The sequence below is a fragment of the Anabrus simplex genome, chromosome 1, assembly GCF_040414725.1.
Source record: "Anabrus simplex isolate iqAnaSimp1 chromosome 1, ASM4041472v1, whole genome shotgun sequence".
NCBI lineage: Eukaryota > Metazoa > Arthropoda > Insecta > Orthoptera > Tettigoniidae > Anabrus > Anabrus simplex.
In genome coordinates this window covers 1316177271-1316199799 of record NC_090265.1, presented here as the reverse complement: position 1 = coordinate 1316199799, position 22529 = coordinate 1316177271, and the positions used below count along the sequence as shown (strand labels likewise).

Sequence of the window (22529 nt, the reverse complement as noted above, 5' to 3'; positions counted from 1 at the left end):
TTTTTTAGCTTCTGAGGAGAAATAACATGTCTGAGTTTATTAATAATGTGGTGCCTTGTGGAAAAATTTACAAGGAGAGAAGTGAACATGTGGACTCTAATAATTTTAAAAGTCTATATCGTTTTTCCAAAGTTAATGTGGACTGGTTAAACCTATACTTATTTGGACCGGAGAAACTGGAAACAAGAGGTGGTGCTGTTAAAAACATAGTAAAATTAAAATAATTTTTAAGATTGGTAGGCGACCCAGGATTCCAGTGTGGCATAGGAGAAGATCTTGGAATCCATCAAACAACTGTCTAAAAATCTTGTTGAGGTTATGGACCGCATCATGGCTAAAGCTGCAGTGTGGATAAAATTTCCTGAAACAGATATGGAATTTGAAGTTGCGAAACAAGAGTGGCAGGAAAAGTACTACTTTCCAGCAGCGGTAGGTGCTCTTGAGTGCACTCATGTTGGAAATAATAAGCCTACACATTGTGGTGATGAATATGTGAACAGGAAAGGTTATACAAGTATTACTGTACAGGCAACGTGCAATGCCAAGGAAGTTTTTACCAGTGTCGATGCATCATGGCCTGGATCTGTGCATGATTCTCGATCCTGGAGAAATTCAGCTGTCCAGACAACAGTAAGTCTGAATAGGATAATGCGTTATTGTTAGCGGATAGTGGCTATGGTATTGCACCTTCGCTTATGACACCGTTCAGAAATCCACAAACACCTCAAGAAATTGCTTATAACAGGTGCATTTCCAAAGAAAGAGTTGTGATTGAACGATGTTTTGGGCAACTAAAACAACGTTTCCCAATTCTTCAGCACAAAGTACGCCTATCTTTAAATAAAGTGCCAAACTGATCATTTGTTGCTGTGTGTTGCACAATATTGCCAAGTATTTACAGGATGAGGGCCCTGAACTACAACGATTAGGTTGCAATGTAAGGTTAGAAGGTGGAAATGAGGATGACATGGCAGCTGCTGCAAATATCAGGTGGAATGGTGAAGCTAGGCGAAATGAACTGGCAGAGATAATATATCAAGGTGTTTTAGTTGCAGCAAGTACCAGTGTCACTCTGTTTATTGTTCACTAAAAACAAAAGTATGCAAAGCAATTTATTTTTAATTTTATATATATATACTCTACTATCATTCTTTCATCTTTGACTAACTTTTTGCTGCGAGTTCCAACACTCTTATCTGTTTTAGCAGCACCAAGCGCTCCAGGTCTGTATTATTTACAGTTCTGGTTTTGTCATTTTCATAGTCGTCCAAAACACTTTTTCGTTTAGGAATGGCTACATTTGGAGAGTTGACGATTTCTAATGGACTCCTTTCTTCTCCTCCCTCTTCCAATACTACAAATTCCACTACAGGTGGAGGAATGTGTTGTGGCTGAACTTCAGGAAGCCCTACTCCAACTGCATTTGCTCCTACGAAAAAAAAACAACGCAAAACGTTTTAATTCACTAATTCAGTTTTCTACGGACAATTGAATTAAACGGAGCTAAAATCCCAGGCCCAGGATTCAAACCCGGTACTCTAAACCAAATGCCTAGGTGTTATTTGGTTCTTATAAAGCAATCAATAGGAATATCATAACCTTAAAGTTTGTAGTGTTGGCACACAAAATACTGAACTTTCTACAACTTCTATAAACCTGTTCAAGAAAATTATCGTGAATATACTTTAGGAACATATCTGGAATTCGTGTCAATGTTGGATTGGTATCCCCATCCAGCAGCTCGTGGATAATATTTTCCCAGTTCTTCAGCACTATCCTTTTATTCCCCGCTTGGTTTAGGTCACACTTTTGTTTCACCCTCATTTTCATATTGTTTATCCTTTTCGTAATGGTGCCGATCTCAACTTTCTTGCCGCACATGGCTATCAATTTCGTTTGAATTGCCTCCAACGATTCGGATTTTTCTTTCCAAACCGCCGGCAGTTGGGACTTACTAAAAAGTACCGCATGTTCCCGCAATATATTCGCAAATGTTATCGGATGAATACTTTCCATATCGACGATACAAACTAAACCGGATCCAGTTGAGGTTATGTTGCGATGGAACCAAATATAACACTTGACGATCGTACGCAACTGGGAGTATCTACTCAGTTTCAAACCATCCACATGGCGGTGCGCTTGAGTATCTACTCCATCAGAGGAGAATCTTATTCTTACCAAACAGAGTACATACTACTTTGGCTGAGAATATACTCCTAGTAAATGCTCATGCGTATATAATTTGAGTAAGTACTCACGTTTTATTCATACCACTCAAAGTTATTGCCAACACTTTTCAAGGAGTAAACGACTTGCTTTTTAAAGATTTCCAGGTTTATACAATTATATGCTACTTTCTCCCTGGAATCCAGTAAATTTCATGTGGGCGTTGCCTGTCGTGACACCTGCACATTTCCCGGCCATTTGTGTCACTGTGACAATATATGGGAGTGAAATAACTTTGCCTGAATCTCAGAAACTATTAGATTCTCCGAAATCACTGTTGGTATTTTGTATTCAAAATATATTCCAGAATTATGTGTGAAATAGGCAATATTGTGCGTCTATTAGAGCTTCTGGAATTTAGGTTAACCTCGCTTTGTAATTTCCGTACGCTTGTTTGGGGTGAATAGGATCACCATGCCAAGAACAACCAAACGAGATCAATATGCAAGGGCTTACAAGAACCATGATCCTAAGAGCATACAATTGGCTAAGGATGCAATTAATAAGAAAGCTGTTAGCATAAGAGCTGCAAGTAAGCAGTTTGGGGAAGAGTTTTTAGTGTTGCCACTTGATGATGGGGTAAATGATCCTGATCACGTCAGAGAAATGTTGGACGATTCTTTCAAGGTTTTTCTAATGAGCATGCGATATGAAGAGAACGTAGTGCGGAAGCAAAAGAAGAAACTGGATGTTGCTCCAGACAAAACCGTGACTTGTAATGAGAGTGACTCATCCTCAAATCCCAACGTGAGTGAATCTCAATGTGAAGTGGATGTTCCAGCAGCTAACAGCGATATCTCCGACCCTCGTTTGCATGAACAGAATTCAGAAGGGAATGCAAATAACATAATACAAGTTCCTGCTGATGAAGTTGAAAATGGGGACTGACTACTGGTTTCCTTTCTGACCAGTAAACCAGGCACTAGTTCCAGTATGAGTCACTCTTTTATTGGTCAAGTTCTAGAGAAGAAAGAGAAGGATCGATTTGTGGCCAATTTTGTGAGGCCGAAGGTTACTCGAGATTATGCTGGTTACATTTACACTTTTCCTGATGTTGAGGACATATGTGAATTTTCCTATACTCAGGTACTAGGAAAACTGGACAATCCACATATAATGAGAAGGGGCCAATGAAATTCAATGTGCACTCTCAGACTCTGCTTTAATAGAATGTCATTCCTTGATAAAACAAAAACAAATGTTTGTCCTTCATATATGATGTTGCCATTACATAAACATTACAATACATTTGAACTATGTACTATAAATAGAATTTTTTGTTACTTTATTTATAAAGGCACTATTCTTTCTACAATTTTCACAGATATTTTTTACTTTGACAACAATGATTTTTTTACCCTAATCAGTTTTGTTTTAGTTATTCCAGAACATTAAACTATAATAGAAAATGTATTTATGTGTTTTAACTATCAAATAACCAATCCCACTGACCCCAGTTTGATGTGAATCGAATAACTTGCATATTAATATGCCTGATCCTATTGACCCCAGTCACGGGGTGAATAGGATCACTTAACAAATTGGTTAAAATCAAGGAAATATGAAACAATTCTAGAATATTTATGGATAAAGTTATAAAACATAGTAAGTTAGGACTCATGTACTGAACCAAAAAAGGAGAATAATTCTGTATTTTTTCTGTTGGTAGGTTAATGTTCCTCGTGAAAGTGATCCTATTCACCCCATTTTACAGTACTGCATCCTCTGCAGAATGTTCTTTTTCAACACTGAGGTGCATTAATACATATGCAGATCGACTCAAGGTCAGGAGTGGCTATCATCATTAGCTATGTTGTCGATTGAAAAAGAATTGCTAACAAAAATTAGATTACAGTCCTCTTTCTATGATGAAGTTATTGATGGTTTTGTAAAGAGAAGCCGCAGAGTAGAGTATGTTTTCAAGTAGGAAGATCTAATAAATAGTTGCAGTTTTTCTGTGTACATAGTTTGACGTTTACTTGTTTAACTTACATAATCACTGGCTTGTCATGATTTGTTAATATTTATAAAATGTGTCTGATTGTTATTCTCTTGGCCATTCTTGAAGGTGTGACCTAACCAGTTTGAATGCATGTTCATGTAACCGATGATTAAAATGTTCATGTGATTTAGCGATTATTGGGTTTATAAATTTTATTCATTCAGAACTATGCATGTCCCACCCTACCAACTTTCACGAATGGAAGAGCAAGCCTGATTTTCATGACCAGCATTCGCCCCTGGGCGCCAGCATCTTGGATAGGTGTAGCAATCCAACTATTGAGCCCACTATTACACTGGGGTGAAACGGTGGTAATTTTACCGATTGAAAAATCCTAGAGCTTAAATGTTTTAGCATTTGCAATCGATGAAATTAGGGTTTCCTTCTAGGAACCTTATTTTTTATATAAAGGCCTAAGCCAGGCATTTATACAAGTGGAGGCACATGCTTCCCCTATTGCACCGTCACTGCATTGTCCTACATAAGAGGCTTGCAGTGGTGTCTCAACGGCGCACTAGCCGCCAGCGTCCTGAAAAGGTGTAGCAATCCAACTGATGAGCCCACTGCTACACTGGTGAAAAATGCTGGTAATTTTCACAATTGGAAAAGCCTAAAGAGCTATGTTCCCTGACAAATTTTGGCAAATTTGAAGATTCAGCGCGAAGTTTTTCATTAAAGCCATTTTCTAAATTGGCCTTCACCATGCCCTTAGCTGTCCTTACATCACCTAGTTTTTTAACACACAATAGTTTGATGATGATTACTCATCATTTTCATTTCCTCTTATCCAGCTCCTGCCAGGTCGGGGTGTTGATGGCAACAACCAGATCGAAATTGCATCGACAACCTGTAAGTATGCATGTTATGCTCAAAACACTGTCAATAAGTAATACGTGTTGAAAAAGCAATGTCAACTTAAATGACTATTAATTCATTCTTAATTTTTTTTGCATATATATTTATGGATTAAAATAAAAAATTGCTTACAACAACAAAATTTTTAAAAATAATTCTTAAATAGATTCAGGGCACTCAGAAAAATATACTACCATAGTTAAAATTACTGTTCAAGCAGTAACATCGGGATATCTTGATCCATAAACAAAAACTTGCTATTTATGACAGAAAATTTTAAAGATAATACAGGAAATTTTGCCAATAAAACAGTAATCCTTTTCATTAAAATATTAGCTAGTTTATTTTTTCTGAGTGTGTGCAGTGGCATTCACTTCTATTCGTTTGTGACCTTACCTTACCTAAGGCTAGTAATAGGAGAAAGATTAAAACAGTGACAGAAACCAGGATTTCTCCCGCAGATTTTACTTCTCCCAATTCTGGAGAAATAAGCAGTTCTCTCACCAAAACCAGTAGGAAAATGAGGCACTTCTCTTCTACAGGTCAGCAAAAATTTGTACCTACAAATTATACTTACCTAGATGTTGTTTTCTTCTACTTACTGCCATGACTTTATATTATACTTGCACTTTATCAAACAATCAACTAATAAAAATATTTGACAATACAGTATCAAGCTTGAGTCAAATCAAAACGATGATGCTTGTTGTTTAAAGGGGCCTAACATTGAAGGTCATCGGCCCCAATCCAAACTATTAATACTATGAACAGGTAATATTGTTGCCAGACTATGAGTTTACAGGTACTATTTCTCCCTGAACACCCTGTGAGTAGGAGCTGTAGAGTAATATCCACAATGTCCTCTGCCTGGCGTAAGAGGCAGCTGAAAGGGGCCCCAGGAGCTCGTAACTTGAGAGCATGGGTTGGCAACCACGGTGCCCTTAGCTGAGTCCTGGCATTGCTTCCACTTACTTGTGCCAGGTTCTTCATTTTCATCTATCCTACCCGACCTCAATTGGTCAAGCCTTGTTCTTTCCCGTCCCTGCCAGTATTAGGTGTGCAAGGCCTAAGGAATCTTTCATTCTCATGCCCTTCATGTCCCTTGTCTTCCTCTGGCCGATAACTTCACATTTTGAAGTTTCGAACCCCTTCCATTTTTTCCCTCCAATTAGTGTTAATAGAGGATGGTTGCCCAGCTATACTTCTCTTGAAACAATCACCACCACCTCCCTTTCCCTTACATTTTGTGGCATTTTGCTCATTTTTGAGTTTCTTCCCTGAATTTTCCTGACACAAAGTCAATTTTTCTGACTTTCCAGGCAAGTGCAAACATAGCCTGCGATAAAAAAAATTATCTCAATCTAACTGAAGATGGCCAAACATGTTCTAGTTTAGGCAAGACTATTTAATTGTTGAATAGTAGATATTAAGTACTGAATAAATGGAACCTTCATAACAAATTCTTTTAAAGAATTTTTTAAAATATTGTTATGGCAATACAGAACCAACTATGAAATTTGTAAGTTGCTATGATATGAGAAAACTGAGTAAGGAAGAAACAAGCCCATGTTTATGGCATTTGCAGATTCCAAAAAGGCTTTTGATAATGTAGACTGGACTAGGCTTTTTGAAATTCTTAAGAGGATTCAAATTTAAGTTCAGGGAATGAAGAGTCATTTAGCCTATAATGTGTATTTGAGGACCCAACCAGTAACCAGACAGACAAAATACAAACTTCAGTGATCAGAGTAGAGGAATACGAAGGAGAAGCAACAATCCACCAGGGAGTGGGGCAGGGATGTAGTCTACCCTACTTCCTAACACGTTTAGTGCCAAAGCGGTCCGTTGGGACTACTGGCCAAATTTCCCGTCAGACCACAGCAGTCCGCAGGGGTTACAGAGAAAACACTGAACTTACTGTTTCCTGGAGGCCAGAGGACCACTGCTAAATCAAAATGACATAAGCTATGGAGGGCTGTGGTCCCTGTGAAAAATTCAGTGTCTGGGGTGAGAATCTTGCCTTGATCACTGGTCCTGGTAACATTTCCATTGCCCTTTCAACCATTATCCTGGAACGCCCAGACCTTTTTACGATTACAATAGCACTAAGATCATTGGCTGAATTAGCCATCAGACCACGGCAGTCCACAGGAACCGCTGAGTAAACACTGAACTTACTGTTTCTTAGAGACCAGCGGACCCCTGCTAAATGGAAATGACTTAAAGCTACAGATTGCTGTGGTCTGTGGTCCCTGCAGAAAGTTCAGTACATCTCGGGTGTGAATAAGAATATTGCCTGGACCGCTACATGGGTTCACTGTTCCCAGTGGAATAATTTTTGACGAGACCATGGTGGCCTCTATCCATACCTAGGCTAGTAACATTTTCTTTGCTATTTCAACTATTCTCTCGGAACGCTCAGACATTTTTATGATCACAATAGCATTAAATACCAGCCATACACAGAAACACTGCCGTACAACAATGATTGCATAAAAGCGTTCAACTGCATATGACATAATAGAACAACAAAGAACTTATATCAGCTTGAATTTGCCTGGACCACTATGCAGGACCTCTGGTCCCAGCATAAGATTTATTGACGAAACAATTAGCACCGATCGTTATCTGTGTCTCCATTAATCATACATCCTACTTCTCCTTCCTTTCCAGAAGCACAACAGTGGACAGCGATTTGTGCTCTGGCATAGCAAATACAGCGAGTTCATTAATTTGAGTCGTGCGCCCTGAAGTAAAAAAGTTACCTCATTTTCTTGGAAAGAAAAATGTTCTCTCCCAATCTGACTGTGCTATCATTCTTTATATAACACGAAGAGCACCCCGGATTTTATTGTTGGTATATTATAGATACTCCCTGTAGACTTGGAAGGATGTAGGATGTGATGGTTAAATAGTAATAAGACCGGCCCAGGAAGGAGTGGTGTGGAGAGCTGCCTCAAATCAGACTATAGGGCAATACCTTAATGTACACAGTACCTCCTCAGAAACCCAGCAGCAACATTCAATCAATACTGATCTGCATTTAGGGCAGTCGCCCAGGTGGCAGATTCCCTATCTGTTGCTTTCCTAGCCTTTTCCGAAATGATTTCAAAGAAATTGGAAATTTATTTAACATCTCCCTTGGTAAGTTATTCCAATCCCTAACTCCCCTTCCTATAAATGAATATTTGCCCCAGTTTGTCCTCTTGAATTCCAACTTTATCTTCATATCGTGATCTTTCCTACTTTTATAAACACCATTCAAACCTATTCGTCTCCTAATGTCATTCCACGCCATCTCTCCGCTGACAGCTCGGAACATACCACTTAGTCGAGCAGCTCTTCTTCTTTCTCTCAATTCTTCCCAACCCAAACATTGCAACATTTTTGTAACGCTACTCTTTTGTCGGAAATCACCCAGAACAAATCGAGCTGCTTTTCTTTGGATTTTTTCCGGTTCTTGAATCAGGTAATCCTGGTGAGGGTCCCATACACTGGAACCATACTCTAGTTGGGGTCTTACCAGAGACTTATATGCACTTTCCTTTACATTTATGGATGTTAAACTATGTCATAGTGAGGTGATATGTATGATGTCCTAGGTGAGCACAGAGAGCTGACCTGGTTCGCTCTGGGAGAGTGGCAGGCTGAATATCCGGACGGTGTTAAGCAGGAAGGTTAGTATGTAGATTAATTGGGAGAGTGGAATGGGACAGAGTAAGGTGAGATGGATTAAGTAACTCCATAAGACCAGTCCAAGGACTGCTAAACAACAAAAAAGTTCCAAAACCAATGTGCCTAAATTATACTAGCCTGTACCTGAATGCAAGACCCACGCAGGTCACTAGTAATATAATAATTAAAAATACTGTCATTAGTTCTGTGTCCCACTAACAACATTTTGGTTTTCAGAGATGCTGAGGTGCTGGAACTGTTCTTTCAGGTGCCAGTAAATCTACCGACCCAAAGCTGATATATTTGGGCACCTTTACCACTGGACTAAGCCAGGACTGAACCTGCCAAATTGGGCTCAAAAGGCCAGCGCTCTACCATCCGAGCTACTCAGCCCAGTTAGTAATATTTCAAAGACCTAAGTACAGGGCGAGTCCTGCAAGGTTTGTCTTCCTTCTTGAATGGCGCATGTCGGTAAATGTGAATATGGTCACCGCCACACCATTTCCATTAGCCTGTAGGAAACCTACCAACCTCAATGAATGTATCAATAGAGTGAAAAACAATAAAACTTATCCCATTACAGTAAGAGTTGAAAACGCTCTTACCAAGTGAGTTGGTTGTGTGGTTAAAGGTGTGCAGCTGTGAATTTGCATTCGGGAGATGTTGAATTTGAACTCCACCGCCGGCAACCCTGAAGATGGCTTTCCATGGTTTCCCATTTTCACACCACGCAAATGCTGAGGCTGTACCTTAATTAAGGCCAAGGCCACTTCCTTCCCACTCCTAACCCTTTCCAATCGCCCCGTTGCCATGAGACCTATCTGTGTTGGTGCGAAGTAAAGTCAATTGTAAAGAAAACACACTAAATGGTCTTCCTCAGTCTGTAGACTAGTGTTGTAATGTGTAATGATATTCCGATCCACTCTCTGCAATTCAGCCTCACGAATCTTCAAAATTTCTGTGCAAAGTATGTTTAAAAAATGACAGAACATGAAAATATGCCGTTCAACACTTAACTGTGAAGCCACAAAATGCACTAAACCGATCAATTACTGGAGTATCAAAGACAATTGCACTGTTCATTATACGGAGGCTTATCACAGGCCAGCTAGACCATGATACCACTGATTAAAAGAAACTTAATAATGTTCCATATTGAAATGGGATTACAGTAAATTGAAAATGTTAAGGATCCACTTTTTCCTTCTTTCTATTTGCTTTACGTCGCACCGACACAGATAGGTCTTATGGCGACGACAGGACAGGAAAGGGCTAGGAATGAGAAGGAAGCGGCCGTGACCTGAAGGTACAGCCCCAGCATTTGCCTGGTGTGAAAATGGGAAACAGCGGAAAACCATCTTCAGGGCTGCCGAAGGTGGGGTTCGAACCCACTATCTCCTGATTACTGATACTGGCCGCACTTAAGCGACTGCAACTATCGAGCTCGGTGATCCACCTTTGTAATACAATGACAATTTATCATACGTCATTTATACAAGATTGGTACTAGTTTTGACGCTCATTACCCATCATCATCAGCCTGTGAATCAATTGAGCAAATCACAACTAATCAAAACGCAATGTAAAACACAAGACAAGCACCTACAATGACAAATATTAAAATGTAACAAGTTAAAATTGTGGTACAAGATGATGAGAGTATGGTGCGTCGGACCTTAGAGTAAAATTCTATAAAATCTGAGATGGTAAATCATTTGTTAAGTGTTGATACTCAAGAAAATGGTGATCGGGTGGTCCTGAAGCCTGCCAACCTCTCTAGTCAGGAACTAATATAAGGAGGAGGAAAGCATGGAAGTTGTGTTATTGATATTGGATAAAGAACAAAAATGTTGTAAAACCAATTAGTGCCTAAATTATACTAGCCTGTACCTGAATGCAAGAACCACCAAGAAATGGTGTTGAGAACACCAATGATCTGTGAAGAGAGATAAGGGGTTAAGTTTATATATGTATAAAATAAGGGATATTTTTTTGTTTTCAACAATGTGTTTATGTCGCACTAACACAGACAGGTCTTATGGCAATGATAGTACAGGATAGTTCTAGGGATGGGAAGGAAGCGGGTGTGGCCGTATTTAAGTTACAGCCCCAGCTGCCAACAGTGGGGTTTGAACCAACTACCTACCGGACGCAAGCTCACAGCTGCCCGTCCCTAACCGCATGGCCAACTCGACCGGTAATAAGAGTTTTGTCTGTACATTGCTCAGAATTGAAAAAGAATGGTATTGCTCTATCGGTCCTGTCTACAGTAACAAGGAAATGAACTTTTTAATTTTCCATCATTTCTGTCTGCCTGAACGTATGTACACGCATCACGAGAAAATAGCTGAAGAGAATTCAATGAAAATCGGTATGTAAAGTCGGGGAATTAGCCACACAATCTGGGCTATAAATAATTTTATTCTCACTAAGTGAAATGGTAATTTAGGGGAAGGCCTAAAACTTAATTCTCAAATATTTATGTTATTAGTGGTCCTATCGAAAAATACTGCATAACGAAAGTTATAGAGAAACAATTTCCTATCATTTATGTCCTATACATTTTACCGTACTGGCTATTATAAGAGATATTAATGAATTTGAATTATTGTTGCTAAGTCTATATTAACGCCGAGTCACGAAAACCAGAATGTAATGAAAATGTCTGAATAAAGTTGGGGAATAAGGAACTACAGTCTATGCTATAAATAATTTTATTCATGCTGGATGATATGACACCAAAAATTTAATTTTTAAATACCTATGTTATTGGTCTATCGAAAAGTACTATATAAGGGAAGTTATAGGTACAATTTCTGATCATTTATGTCTTAATCAGTTTTACCGTACTGACTATGATAAAAGTGGTGGTGATGGTGGTGGCGATTACCGTTTTAAGAGGAAGAACAACTAGGCAACCATCGTCTATACCAACCACAGAGAAAAATGGAAGGAGTCTAACACTTCAAAAAATTAAGGTGTTGGCCTAAGAAAGACAACGGCCACAAAGGGTGTGAAAATGAAAGACTCCCATATGTAATACTGTCGGGGTCAGAAAAGAACAAGAGTTGACCAAGGGAGGTCAGATAGGATAGATGAAAGTGAGGAGCCTAGTACAAGTAAGTGGAAGCAATGCCAGGACTCAGCTACAGGCCCCAAGGTCGCCAACCCATACTCCCATTAGGGCCCCTTTTTGTCACCTCTTATGAAATGCAGGGACCCACAAGGAGATGAGTATGATGAGGGAATTCATGAATTTGGATAAATTTAGAATTTTGTTGCTTAGTACTTGTCAACGCGGACACAGAAATATTGTTCAATCGTGTTAACTGGCGATGGTTATCATGATTATCTTGAGGTGTAAAACCTCCAGGTCATCAGTCCATACCAACAAGGAAAATTGTGAAGATGATTACAAAAATGACAAAAAATCGTAATGGAATGATCACTTGGAGAATAAGACAAGGAGTCATGAAAGAAAGTAGGATCTCTTTACATTAGATGACCTAATGTCACAGAGTGAGAAGAAAACTAAATGTAAAGGCCTACAACATCAAAAGCTCATGAAACTGATTAACAATAACATTACATTGATCATTGTTTGTTGTGATGTTATTTTTCTCTTCTGCTGCCACTCATCTCCGATAGATGGGATTACTGCTGTGTACCGAGTATAACAGCCTGCCTGAAAATTGGCGGGAAGTAGTTGGGGAATTAGAAAACTTTCCTTTTTTTTTTCTTTTTAGCACGCCATTCCTCTGGTTCATAAATTTTCTGATACTACTCGTACGTAACACACCGGTTCATCACAGTATTCCAGCTACTGGATACCTTCTCTGAGGCGTTGATTGGAATGAGCAGTGTGCACACTTAACGGAATGACAGGGGAATGTTCCTGGCTGTCTGCGGCCTGGCCATTCCAGTTCTGGAACTTTGGACTGTTAGATTGGCAGCATAGTGCTGTTCGTTAAAAGTGAGAAAATGTGAGTTTTTTTCATTTGATCAAATATTTCATATGATAACATTTCTGTTAATCGTGACATTCCTACTGACGTCATTGTGTTGATTTCAGTTGGGAAAACCATAAAGAAAGTCTTTCTGAGGATGTAAAAAGGAAGATGGGGAGTGGCTCATATGATGCAAGAGGGCCTGCCATTAGAATAAAAATCCCATAACCCAGTCTTCAAATGAGAAAATATGTATGGTGACTTCCGTCGCGTTTCTGAGGTAGCGTTAAGTGCTATGCAATTTAATACAATATTACCCACAACGTGTACGCTACTTTAACTCTCACACAGGTTCTGTTCTTCAATTTTACGTATTTTAATATGCATCAATTAAAATACCATGTTTATTTTGCTAAATAGATCATAACCAGTTAGGGGGAAATATAAAAGAAATTTCACTCACCTCTTTGCTGCAAACATCATAGAATATAATTTTACCATGTGATGTGAAATAGGGGAACTCCTGTAACCATTTTTTAATTAAAGACAACTTGGAATCTGACACTTTTGGCATAATTCACAGCGTATAGTGTAGGGCTACTACTACACCAATTTCAAGGCCGTCTTACTAGGTGCGCTGATATTCAATGTCCTGCGATATCTCGCAAAGTGGCACGTATTCTCTGTAGTGTATTTGGGTCAGGTCAGCCTATCCAGATTGAGGTCGTTCGGGCATGCAATAAGGATGGAGCCAACAGGACAGCTTATGTTAATGTGGCAGGAAACTTGGTTGGAAGACCATGACCTAGAACCCACTGGATGGACATCATAAAGATAGACCCTGCAGATCAGAGAAGGACGCTAGAGGACATAATTAACAGAATATCTTTCAGTAAGAAAGAGTGGAGGAGGCTCACCAAACGTACGTTGGAATTTGGAAATGTAAAATAATAATGATGGAAAAACATGGTGAAATACTTGTAAAAGCAATGCTCCAAATATGGACGAGTTCCATGGCCCCTGACTAATAAAATATTCACTAAATGCCTTTTAAAGCATCCCATGCCACATTTCCTATATTATGGTAGGTCTACACAGAAATCTCATCGAGTAACTACACGATCTAATACAAATTTAACTCACACAGAAAAACTTAGAAGTAAACTAATTAAAAAAGACTTGTGGACCTGATCAGATTTACTATGAACATTTAAAAATGGTGACTCCAGTTTTAAAGGAAACGTGGTCTTATTTGATGAATGAATGTCTTAGGAGAGGTAGAATACCAGATAGTTAGAGAAAATCCTACATCAAAATGGTATACAAGGGCAAAGGGGACACGGGAGATCCAAACTCGTACAGAGGTACTGCACTCGAATGCACTCTTTTTAAGGTAACGACCAAAATTCTCACTGATAGGCTAACAACACTTGTGGATCAATATATACCAGAGCAACAGTTTGGCTTCAGAAGAGGTAGATCTACCCTGCAAGCAGTGGAGTGTTTAAAACAAGATATTGAGGAAGCACTAAGAGTACCAGGTGGGAAGCTCCACGCAATCTTTGTTGACTTCTCTAAAGCTTTCGATATGCTCAATAGGAACATACTCCTGACAAAGTTGGAACAATTAATTGGTAAGAGTTACTACTTGACGGTTATAATCAAAGACATTCTCCTCAACAATACAGTGTTTATACAGGATAACATATCAATATCAGATGCAATAGCACAGACCAATGGTGTACTACAAGGAGATCCTCTTCTGTTCTCAATAATCACTTCGGATGAGACACGATGTATCAAAGATGGTGTAAAGTTGTATGTATATGCAGATGATATGGTTCTCGCTGCAGAACGGCTGGAGGACCTGAAAGAGTCTTTTGATCTTCTGGCAGCATGGGCACATGAAATTGATTTCAGCATAAATGACCAAAAGACAGTCTACATTATTTTCAGAAAAGGGGGAAGACCAGCAGTGACTGATAGAGTCCATTACAATGGTAGAGAACTAACAAGGGCTAGTCACTTCAAATATCTGGGAGTCATATTCCAAACCAGAGGTGATGTTTTCACAAAACACAAGGAGAATAGGACAATACTGGCATTTAAAGCAGTGAACGAAATCAAAGATTTACATAAGATGTCAGTTAAAGCAGCAGTACAGCTCTTCAATATAAAAGTTGTGTCTATAATCACCTATGGTCTACAACACGTCTGGGAACACCTAAACATTAATAGTCTACGATGAATAGAGAAAGTTAAAGCTGCATAGGCTACTTAAAGAGAGCTCTTTCCTGATCAAAGAGCTACGCTTCAAGATGTCACTACAATCCACGACAAATTATGATCAACTACTTACGGAACTGAAGCAGAAAAGAGAAGACATTTGGTTAGAATTCTATGCAACGGATGCTATGACAACGCAGGGATGGATAGAAGCGAACTACGAATTAAGACATATTGTAATTAGATAGGCTGTTCATGGTTTTCACTTTAAGCTTTGCACAACCACATTTCATGAACCTGAGTTCGGATGCATGTGTAAATTGAGCGATTGTGAATGTGATAGATATCACGTCTTAACATGTCCTAATAGAGGGAAATCGTTGATTAAGTTCTATTCAGAAGAATGAGAGCTATGTGGCTTGAAAATGTTAAAATCAATGTACTCGTAATTACATGGCCATTTGGCTGTAATAAAACTATTATTTAAAAGGTTAAGTAAATAAAAAGGGTGGCCCTTCCGTACCCGGTGGGCAGACTTACGGAGGAGAAACAACATATAAAAATGATGTGCAACAATACCTTAAGTAGTAGAAAGGAAAGAGCCTTCCTTTATGCTTGCCAGGGACCCACCATCCCACCCCTATAAGTATTCTTACTCGCATAGAAGAATTAAAACCGAGACTGTGTAAATCAGCTGAATGTTGCCATTTGCTGTGTTCCTATTGGCCAGCCAAGATTCGTACTGTGTTCCTAATAGCCAGCAAGTTACGTATTGCCTCTGGCAGAGCTTGCATCATGTTCAAGTACAGGGCTGCCATATTCGGCATGAGAGAACCGCCAATTTGAAATTTGCCCCAATGGTTTTGTCACTAGCCGGACCTAACCTATCCAGACCAATGGTTTTGTTACTAGCCAGACCTAATCTATCCAGATAAATGGTTTTGTCAATAGCCAGACCTAACCAATCCAGACCAATGGTGGTGTCACGCAGAATACTAAGAGGCCTAAGGACTGCTTTGCAGCTCTAACCTGAGGGCTTAAGCATCCCAAACCCCCTTTGCTTGCCCCAGGTCCAATGGTTTTGTCACTCGCCGGACCTTAACAATCCAGCCCAATGGTCCTGTCACTCCCCGGACCTAACCAATCCACTAGCCCAATGGTCTTGTCACTAACAGTGCAGAGTTGGCGAGCCTAATAGGTATTATGCGACGTCATCTGGGCCACGCCATGTTGGATCTCTAACTTATGTTATTCATAAATTTGAAATAACAGACATAAAAGTAGCAAGAATGACTCCTGGTAAAAACAGGTGGGAACAACAGCAGGAAGGTATTTGGAATGAGGACATAAAGGCTGTTAGGAATGAAATGGATGGATGAAGCTGTACGCATAAAGATCCTCATTGGTATCATAACTGATATGGTATTCATCGAAGCAGTCAACTTAGCTGCAGGAAACAAATGGGCATCACTGAGTGAGAGTCTGCAGCATGCCACAGCTGTCTCAGCAAAGACAGTTGTGTCTAAGGGACACTCTGAATGGTCTGGACATACCTGACTTTCATGGAACTAGATCATCAAGGGATCATACTAGAGCCACAACCAGTGACTGAGTGAGAGCTTGTGCACAGCTTCACTTTAATTAGAGCCTTCGCCAATTCATAGGTAACAGTCTGTATTAAATTCTGGGAGACACCATTCTGTAATATATTTGAGCTAATGGCAGTGATTGTTGAGTAGAATAAAAAATGCTGTACAATCTATATTTTCTTATAAAAGTAGGGCCTACATATATTACTAGGTGCGACTAGCTGGGCGCCTTGGCAATGAACACATCACTCTCCTACAGCTAATTCAAGGGAAGATTTATATGATTTACATTTTAAAATAATAATAAAATAATTTATCCTGAGGTGTGTATTATTTAGTTTGATAATTTTCAGAAACTGTCAGTTACCATTGAAGGGAGGAGCTCTTTATCACATTAATAGGCATGTAACTGAAAAATGTGCTATAATGTGACTATTTAACAACATATACTAATATCAAACTACCAGAACCTCAAAGAAACAACTTGCAGGTGATTGGTACATTTACATTAACACTCTTAAAAGGTATTAAAAGAAATTCCAGCTCTCAAAGAAAAACACTTCTGATCAAATAAATAATTGAAATACAATAAATTATTCTGAAGAACAGAATATCCATTGGGCTACAGTTACTGATTGGTATCTCATGAGGCCCACCAGTAGGCCCTACATACTACAGCAATTACCTGTGTGCATTATTTAGAGACTGGGTACAAGAGATTAAATACAAAATCCATCCCCCAGGAAACTTATGTCAAAACAAGAAAATAATACTGCAAAAACTTACTACTCATTGTCTGTCCTCCTACGTTCACAATTATCAGTTCGAATTCCTGCATCTTTCCTTTCCTTCCTCTTCAGTTCTTCATATTGTGAAAGGTTTAGCACCCTTGCTTGTCTCTTGTACTCGCTCTCGGGCACCACCTTCACTATACACTCAAGAACTAAGACAGATGTCTTCCCTAGAGCAGATTTTACGATAATCCTTCCATTTTCATCAAAACCCTCTACTTGGCCATACAAATCTTTATGAATACCAGCTGTTACTTTCACAAATGCACCCTTAAACACCTTTAATTCTTCCTCTTCTACATCATTACCTTCAACAACTGGAGATGAAGCAAGCTGATCTGCTCCCAAACCCATACCTTTAGGCCGAAGTACAGGAGCTGCTGATGATGGAGCCAATTTCTCATTCTTGCCAATACCTTTACCTGGACTCCAACCCATTCCTCTCAGCATCGCCATACCAAAATCAGTAACGGGTATCGATTCATAATCATCAAGAGTAGGAGCTCGATCAGAGACCCCTTTAGTCTCTTCCACTAAGGGTAGGGTAAGAACACCAACTTTCTCTACTTTCTTCCTTTCCAAATCCTCAATGATTTCTCTAGCAGCTATTGTGTCCAGCGATTCAGGAACAACAGAATTATTACTCGAGTTCACACAGTCAAAATCGTTCTTCCCCACCGATTTTTCCTGCCTGATGAATTTCGTACTACTCCCTGTATCAGCCGATGAACGCTTACCTCTAACAGGAATGACTAACTCACGAACTTCTTCTTCTTTAACACTGGTTGACTTGACTTTTATAGATTTACTTTCCACACAATCAATGTATTGTATATTATTTTCATGATCTACCCTTTTCGGTTTGGGTAAGAGAGCTTGTTTTGACAGTTTGGAAAATCCGAAGGATATCTTCTTCGTACCATCCGCCATTTCACCACGTGCGGTATACAAAAGACACAAACCGAGAACTTTGAAAAGTCTTCTTCTTCTTGAAAGGTGTGGTTGGACCACCGCCGTCTCGATCCTCCTATAAGAGGATCGAGACGGCGGTGGGTTGGACTCATGTGTTATCGTCCAGTCACGAAAACATTAATTACTTAACACTGACACATGTATCACTCGTATTGTACTTTAAAAAGTAATTGATAGAAAAAAAAAACATTCCGTAGGAGTCACACAAGAAACGATGATAACATATAGACAGAGGGTAAAGAGATTTATAACCTACCAAAATTATGATAAACATTTTGCAATGGAAGAGAGAGCATAAAGAGACTGTCAGAGGATTATAATATAATATGTGCATCATCAAGAAACTGATTTATGCTGTTCACAAGAGTAGGAGTTAGAGAGGATAATAAACACGAAATACTTGTGGGGAAGGGGATGCCCATGTTAAGCAAAGAGGATAGGAAGCGCTGGCGGGGACCATCAAAAGCAGGACATTATAACAGAAGATGATTACTGTCAGTATCAGACAAGCCACAAGCACAGGAAGTTGGGGGAGGAAGATGAAAACTATTTTTATATTGGGGAGTAAGGGCATGATTAAAACGTAGACGTATAATAGATGTGATATGGCGCCGAGAGTACGTACCATAATAAAACCACGGTTTAAGAGGAATAACAGGTTGTAATTGATGATATAAACATCCCTTTTCTCGTGACGTTTCATTCCAATCGGACTGCCAACGTTGATATGCTATATCCCGCACTTCATGAATGAGATCAGAAGGGGGGATCGCAAGAAAAAGAGAGGGGGATTGTTGTGATGCTCCTTTAGCTGCCTGATCAGCAGTCTCATTCCCCATGATACCAGAGTGACTGGGAACCCAAACTAGAGTTATATAAACACCAGAACGAGTAAGGATATATAAGAGATACTTAACGCTACATAAGTACCAATTAGGGGAAGAGAGAGGCGAGCATGAGGCATGCAGAACATTTTGTGCATCCGTGAAAATCGTAACCTTATCATAAGCATGTGACCTGATGGTAATGAGGGCTTGTCTAATAGCAAACAATTCGGCGGTAAAAACAGAAAAGGCAGAAGGGAGGGAAAACTCAGAGAGAGTATACGGTTGGGGGATATAAAAGGCTGCTCCAACGCCGTGTGCTGATTTTGATCCGTCAGTAAAAATACTTACTTCCCTTATGTAGAGGGAAAGTCGAATACGTTTAGTTGCAAGAGGGGAAAGAGGAGTAGAATGTGTTAGACAAGAAAATGATTCAGAAGAAGATATAATTACTTGAGGACAAAAGGACTGACTGTCATAAGGGATAGAGTATAAAGGCAATGTGGGTAAACGGAGGAGCTCAACTTCTCTTGGTATAAGAGAACGAAATGCGGTATATAAAGCAGGGACACGGTTTCCACGGGGAGATTTGGAAGAATAATAAGAATGTAAAAGTCGTAGCTTGGGGATAAGCTGAGACCGGGTAACAGTAAAATGTTTGAGGACATATTTAGCGGCTATAGTCTGTCGCCGAATCTTTAAAGGCTGTTCACCGGCTTCTATTAATAAGGCATTGGTTGGTGTAGTTTTAAGTGCTCCTAAACAGACACGTAGTGCGCGGTATTGTATTGTATTTAAACGTGCAAGGGTAGTAGCAGAAGCGGTGTCGATAAAAAGAGCACAATAATCTAGTAAGGATCGAATAGTTGCTCTGTAAAGGAGAATAGCTGTAACGGGGTCAGCGCCCCAACTTCGGCGGGTGATCGTATGTAATATAGAAATAAAACGATCAGTTTTACGTTGAAGAGAGACCACATAAGGAGTCCATGATAATTTGTGGTCCAATATGACTCCAAGGTAGGGATGCTGATTAACAAAGGGGATGGTAAGACGATCAAGAAGGAGAGGAGAACGGTTAGGTGCGCGAGTATGGGTAAATAGGATTGCAGCACATTTGGAAGGCGAGAGTGAGAAACCATGTTCATGTAACCAGAGAGCAACCTCATGAAGGACACATTCTATTTTTCTCCTACACACATCAACACTATCATGTGATACGTATAAAACATAGTCGTCTGCGTAAGCTAAAACTCGTGCGTTCTTTGTAATTATACGTTCTAAATCTCGCATATAAAGCGCAAAGAGGATACCGCTTAGTATATCACCCTGTGGGACTCCATGCGAAACGTGTCTTCCTGGAAACGGGGAGTAGGGGGATTTGAGAATGAGAGTACGAGAAGTATATAGGCGTTCTAATAGAGAAATAAAAGCAGAGGGAAAGCCAAGCGAATCAAGGCAAGATCATAATAGGTGTAAAGGAACGGAATCATAAGCTCCTTGAATATCAAGAAAAACAGTAATAGTGCTATGTTTACGATGTCTAGCTAGTAGGAGATCAGTCAACAAAATATTGAATGGATCTTGTGTGCTACGTCCTTTAAAAAAGGCATACTGATATTTAGGAAGGATCTGATGTTTCTCCATAACCCAGAGAAGACGCCGTAGTAGAATTTTTTGAAAGAGTTTCCTAACACAGGAACTTAAAACAATGCCACGATAACTTAAAGGAGAAGAGGGATCTTTCCCAGGTTTAAGAATTGGGACTAAATGAAAGTTGTTCCACTGTGCCGGTACTTGTAAGGTGAGAAGGATATTATTAAAAAGAGAAAGTAAGACAAGAAGACCGGTATGGGGTAAAAGTCGGAGCATAGTGTAAGTGATACTATCAGGACCAGGAGATGAACTACGAACTACTTGTAAAACGGACTGTAATTCGGACAGTTGGATGGGTTGAAGTAAAACAGAAAATTGGGGGGATATGGGACGGAAAGAAGAAAAGGGAGGCGGAATTGTGAAGTCAGGTGTTATAGTATATAGAAAAGAAAGAAGGACATTAGGCAGAATAATCGAATGCGCAGAGTGTACAGAAGTAACACGGGTAAGTGCGCGAATGGCGTTCCAAAGGGATGTTGCAGATACGCGATGATTAAGAGAGGAGATGAAGGCCTTCCAAGACTCGCGTCTCTTTGCATTAAATATGCGTTTGATACATGCATTATGACGTTTCAATGTTAAATAATTAGCTAGTGTCATATTCTTACGATACAATTTAAATAAAGTTGTTCGCCGCAGTATTAACTTGTGACATTCGTCGTCCCACCAATGTATTTTCTGATAAGGACGGGGACAGAGGGAGGGGATAAATTTGAATGGATGGAAAGTCTCAACATATGAGGAGAGAATGCGTAGAAGGGGTAGGACAGTCTAAGGTATTGGGCGTGTATTGAAGGAAATGGGTGTGAAGGAAACTACAATACGATTGTTTATCAAAATTTCGGAAAGACCGAATGTTACTAAGCTGAGAGGGTGGGGATGAGGAAAAGGGTGGTTTACAAACACCAAAAGAAATAATAATAGGGAAATGATCACTCAGATGAGTGTCACTGAGTATATGCCACACGGTATTAGGAGTCATGTGGTCATGGCAAAGCAAAAGATCAACAGAACTAGGGGGTGAACCAGGAGGGGTGAGTCGAGTTGGGGACCCGTCATTTAAAAGGGTAAAGTGATGGGATTGAGTTGCCGTAAGAAAATTTGTCTCTTTAGATGTATCTTTAGAACTACCCCAGGCAGTATGGGAACAATTAAAATCACCAAAGAGAAAAACATTGTCTATGGAATCAAATTGGGTAAAGAAGTGGGACCAGTGAGAGGTAGAGATATAAACATCAGGAGGACAATACACATTGATGAAATATATATTTCGCACGATAATACCTAAAGCAAGAGTATTTGGAATGCAATGCGTCAGAGGAAAGGGGACATATGGAATATACTTATGAATAAATATGGCAAGGCCTTCACTTCCATTAGTATCAAGGCGTTCGACACGAAAATCAGGAAGATGAAAAAGGGTGTTTGCATAAAACCACGTTTCTTGCATTATAATGATGTTAGCACATGTTTCCTGAATTAATAGTTGAAGTTCATGTTTTTTATGAAAAAGACTTCTAGCGTTCCACTGCAAAACGCGTATCATATAGGGTAAGGATATGAGCGATGCGATCTCGTAGTTGATAAATTACCGGTGAAATGGGAGACTCTCCTCCCACATTCTGAAGAAGCAAGAATAAGATTTGTTGGATTTCTTGATGTACTTGGTTTCTTTGTATTAACAGTTGAGAGTCGTGGGATCGGGGCGGGTAAATAGGACCCGAAGTAGAGGGAGGTGATGCTGTGGGAAGAGAAGATGGTGTTGT

General features: G+C 39.6%; 1 protein-coding gene across 1 annotated transcript; it reads right to left on the bottom strand.

Annotated features, from left to right (window-relative positions):
* Positions 1 to 3373: 3373 nt before the first annotated feature.
* Positions 3374 to 18281, bottom strand: LOC136878576 (G-patch domain and KOW motifs-containing protein). Its single transcript, XM_067152093.2, has 2 exons — positions 17310 to 18281; positions 3374 to 5078 (listed from the first exon to the last, which is right to left on the bottom strand). Coding segments are annotated over exons 1-2 (936 nt in total). The 5' UTR covers positions 18245 to 18281; the 3' UTR covers positions 3374 to 5077.
* Positions 18282 to 22529: the final 4248 nt, after the last annotated feature.